At 60.1% G+C, this 4076-nt stretch overlaps 1 protein-coding gene across 3 annotated transcripts in view; it reads right to left on the bottom strand.

The window, feature by feature from the left end:
* The window catches only part of VASP (vasodilator stimulated phosphoprotein), an 18492-nt gene extending 14753 nt beyond the window's left edge, over window positions 1-3739 (bottom strand). Inside the window, exon 1 of one of the 3 annotated variants that reach the window (XM_032178038.2) lies at window positions 3126-3739. In XM_032178038.2, coding sequence (XP_032033929.1) covers window positions 3126-3130 — 5 coding nt within the window. In that variant the 5' untranslated portion in view covers window positions 3131-3739. The remainder of the gene's footprint in view (window positions 1-3125) is intronic. The other 2 variants (XM_032178037.2, XM_032178036.2) reach the window with 2 other exon arrangements.
* Window positions 3740-4076: the final 337 nt, after the last annotated feature.

Below are 4076 nucleotides of genomic sequence, written 5' to 3'. Positions count from 1 at the left end.
TTGAGGGGAACTCAAGGACTGGGGAGGGAGGAAACATATTTTGCACCATTTATCTTTTGAGACAGAGTCTCTCACTCTGCACCCAGGCTGGCAGTGGTGTAATCTCAGCTTCCTGCAGCCTCCACCTCCCAGGTTCAAGCAATTCTCCTGCCTCAGCCTCCCAGCCTCCATCTCCCAAAGTGTTAGGATTACAGGCATGAGCCCCTGCCTTGGCCTCCCAAAGTGTTAGGATTACAGGCATGAGTCCCGGCGCCTGGCCCTGTTTGACTTTAATAGGCACCTTGCCTAACTCTCCTGTGCCTCAGTTTCCCCATCTATAAACTGAGTACCGGGGTGGGGAGGCCACAAGGTTGTAATAGTATCATTGTTAGAACTGCCATGAGGGGCCAGGTGTGGTGGCTGACGTCTGTAATCATAGCACTTTAGGAGGTCGAGGCGGGTGGATCACCTGAGGTTAAGAGTTTGAGACCAGACTGGCCATCACGGTGAAACCCCATCTCTACTAAAAATATAAAAATTAGCCGGGCATGGTGGCAGGCACCTGTAGTCCCAGCTACTCGGAAGGTTGAGGCAGGAGAATCGCTTGAACCCAGGAGGCGGAGGTTGCAGTGAGCCGAGATCACGCCATTTCACTCCAGCCTGGGCAACAAGAGCAAAATTTCCGTCTCAAAAAGAAAAAAAAGCCAGAATTGCTGTCAGGCACAAAAATGCCCCACATAAAATAGATGCTTGATCAAATGGTCTCTTATTTTTAAAAAATAAAAATAGCTATTATTGGAAGGAGAAAGAAATGGACCCCAATTCTCCCCAAGTCCCTTCTGCCCTGAGATTCCAGACCTCTGCCTCGCTTCTCTGTCTTCCCAGCACCCCAGCTCCAGTCCCGGACACAGCCAACACTCAACAAACATTTGTCAAACTGGGAGAAAAAGAACTATATCTTGTAATTTTCCATCTTAACATCCTCTCTTCCAACTGCCCCCAGGACTGTCCCCAGCCAAACCAGCCAGAAATCAGAGGATCCTAGGCTCCTCCACCCCTCCAACATTGCCTAGGAATTTCTGAGGGATCCTGGCCATGTCTTTTTCTCTTTGAGCCTCAGTTTCCCCAGCTGGGTAATAGGGGCATGGGTTTTGAATCCTGGCTGTCCTTGGAGAAGAGGCACAGCCCAGGAAGTCGGGTGTGACCACCTGCAGGGGAGACCCCCTGGAAAGGTGGGAGTGGCCTTCTGGTGGGACAGACATCTGGTCACTTCTGCAATGCACCCCACCCCAGCACCCCCACAAGACGGGATGCTTGGCCACCACCACAGCAAGAGGTGGGCCTTGTGGGAGGGCCACGGCTTCCAGGGCTGGTGCTGGTGGTGGTGGTGGTTGTGGTAGTGGTGGGGAGGACAGGGGGCCGGCCCAGACACCGCTCCTGCCCTTTTACGGTTGCAGTGAGTGAGGCAGCACTAACTCGGACATCCGCCATCCGCCTTCCACCGAGCCTGGGACCGGAAACGCGAGGGGGGGTGGAGGGGCGGGGCTGGGGGGCAAGGGGAGAGAAGAGTCCCGGAGGAAGAGGGCGAAGGAAGAGAGCGACGCTCCCTTAACTGACCCCTCTCCAGGGCGGACTTGGAAGGGATGTTCCTATAATGGGGAGCGGATAGGCAGGAAGTCTTGAGGGTATCTGTGGGTGTCCTCCTTGCTCCAAATTTTCCAGCCATGCCTTTCACATCAGAAGGAACAAACGCGGGAGGGGGATTCTCTAGTGGTCATAAAAAGGAATGCCACGCCACTCCGATGTCAAAGGGCAGGGGTTCAGGAAATGCGGGGGATGTGGGCACCACGGGGTTAATCCCCAGCCGTCCCCAGGGGCCTCCCTGCTAAGGCTGGGGGCTTTGGGGCAGGAAGTCCCAGAGAGAGTGGAGGAAGGGAGATAGTATTGTCAGGCTCTGGCCCCATGGGAGAGATTATGGGGGACCAGGGGAGGGGAGAATGGGGGGATGGTTGGGTCCCCTGCCCACACTGGCCCCGCCCTCAGGTAAGCCCAGGAGTTCGGGGGAGGCCCCGGCCAGACCAAATCCCTGGGTCCCTTGGGCCGCCACCCCCAGGATTACATTCCTGGGAAGATAGCTGGAATTATCTGGGAAGCCTGGGTCCCTAGGGAAGAGGGCTATGACCTTGAAGCTCTCCAGCTCCCCCTCCTCCAACCCCAAGGCTCCGGATGGATAGGGGGGCGGTGAGCAAAGGGGGAGGGGCCGTGGTGGGGAAGGCAGCCGGCCTACAGCGCTCGGTGCCCGCCCTCCACACCAGCTGTCTCGACAGGTGAGTCAGGAAGACAAAGGCCCCCTTCCCCCAGCTGCCGCGCCCCCTCCCTCCCCAGGGCCGCGCAGGTGGGGGAGCCGGGCCGCCCTTATGGCCCGGGGCGGGGAGCCGCCCTCTGCTCCGAGCGCCCGCTCGGTCCTAGGCACGGCCTGTTAAGCAGATTGTGTGCGGAGCGACGGGGAAAGGGGGGGTCCCACCAGACTCCGGAGGCTGCGTCCGGGTCCATGGATCGGTTCACACTAGCCTCCTACACAGGAAGACCTAAGTGCCCCCCAAAATTCAGGGGATTAAGAAGTACCCCCGAAGTTAAGGAGCGCAGTCCCACTTGGGGAGACTTTCCAGCACCACGTAAACGGGGGACCTGCACACCCAGGGTCTGAGTCTCAGTCTCTCTTCCAAGTCCCAGGGTCTCCCAAATCGGTCCCCCACAATCCTTCCCGGACTTCGAGCTGAAGTTTGGGGGGAGGGGGAGGAGAGTCTGAGCCCTGCCTCAATCCTGGCATCCCTGCGGGGAGTCGCTGCCAACTTTGAGGTCCTCTGAAAAAAAGTCTTAACAATTCGGGAGTCCTCCGAGCGACCCCAAATCTTGAGGGCTCCCAGAAGAACCTCACCGCCACCACCCCCCGAGCTTGGGGAGTCAGTCGTGAAGAAGTGATCGACGGTTTTGGAGCTCGTCCAAGGGGATTCAGCCCAAATCCGAGATTCCCAAGGATCTCTCCCCAAATTCCAGCCCGGAGCTAGCTGGAGGGGGGAGGGGGACAAAGGCGGGGCGCGGAGCCCGCCCGGGCGGGGACGGGTCGGGGTGCAGGTCCGGCTCACCTCATGGCTGCTCGGCGGGCGGGCGGCTCGCCCACGGGATGGCTGCTCCCGGGGCGCCCCTGGCTGGAGGTTCAGGGGTTCGGGGCTGGCTCCGGGCTCGGCTCAGGCTCCCCCAGGGTCCCGCCCCATAGAGTCCAGCTTCCTGGGGAGAATGTGGACCGGGCCGGGGCGGGTCTCCGGGCGCCGCTTCCCTCAGGCGGTCTGATGAGAGGTGCCTGCGGCAGAAAGGGGATGCAGCGTCCGCTCCCCGGCGCGCACCCCTTGCCGGTGGCGGCTACAGTGTTACTCTTACTACTGTACTTCTCTTCGTTACATTTCGTTCCAAAATTCCACTCCCCGCACCCACAATGCCCCGCGCCTTAAAGGGGCCGCGCGCGCCTCCAGGCGAGGGGGTGGAGGGCGCTTAAAAGGGCAACTCTGCACCCTCGGCTTCTGCGATCTCGCTCCTCTCCCCAACGTTGTAGCCCAGAGGTGCACCCTGGGAGTCACCCCCACCTGGAGGGGCAAGCTTGGTGAAGGGGAAGGGGAGTTCCTTTGCTTCCTAGTTCGCTCCCACTGTGGGAATTCTCAGGAGCGTCTCGGAAGGGGCACGATTTCTTTCCCCATCGACTTCTCCATCTCGTACTTCGCTCAATTTTGGGGGTCGAGGAGGACCCTCCAGTTAAGCAAGTGGTCTCAGATTTTCTCCCTGAAATCCCATCCTCGGAACCCCACCCCTCCCCAGAGTCTCTCTTCTGTCAATTTCGGAGAGGTTACTAAGGGGTCGAGCCCCCCACCCGCAAGGGAGGGGAGGTGGGGGGAGTAGGGCCCCACCCCTCTCACCCCACCCCGCCCGCCCTGGGAAGGTGAGGAGGAAGTGGGCCAAGGGGGCGCGGTCGGTCGCTGACTCATAGCCGCAGGGTCGGGGGTGGGGGTGGGGACTGCCGAGGAGTGCGGGAGTGGGGAGCCTGG

The sequence above is a fragment of the Hylobates moloch genome, unplaced genomic scaffold (assembly GCF_009828535.3).
Source record: "Hylobates moloch isolate HMO894 unplaced genomic scaffold, HMol_V3 SCAFFOLD_15, whole genome shotgun sequence".
Lineage (NCBI taxonomy): Eukaryota > Metazoa > Chordata > Mammalia > Primates > Hylobatidae > Hylobates > Hylobates moloch.
The sequence above is the reverse complement of the archived record's forward strand: the minus strand, read 5'-3'. Positions and strand labels throughout refer to the sequence as shown.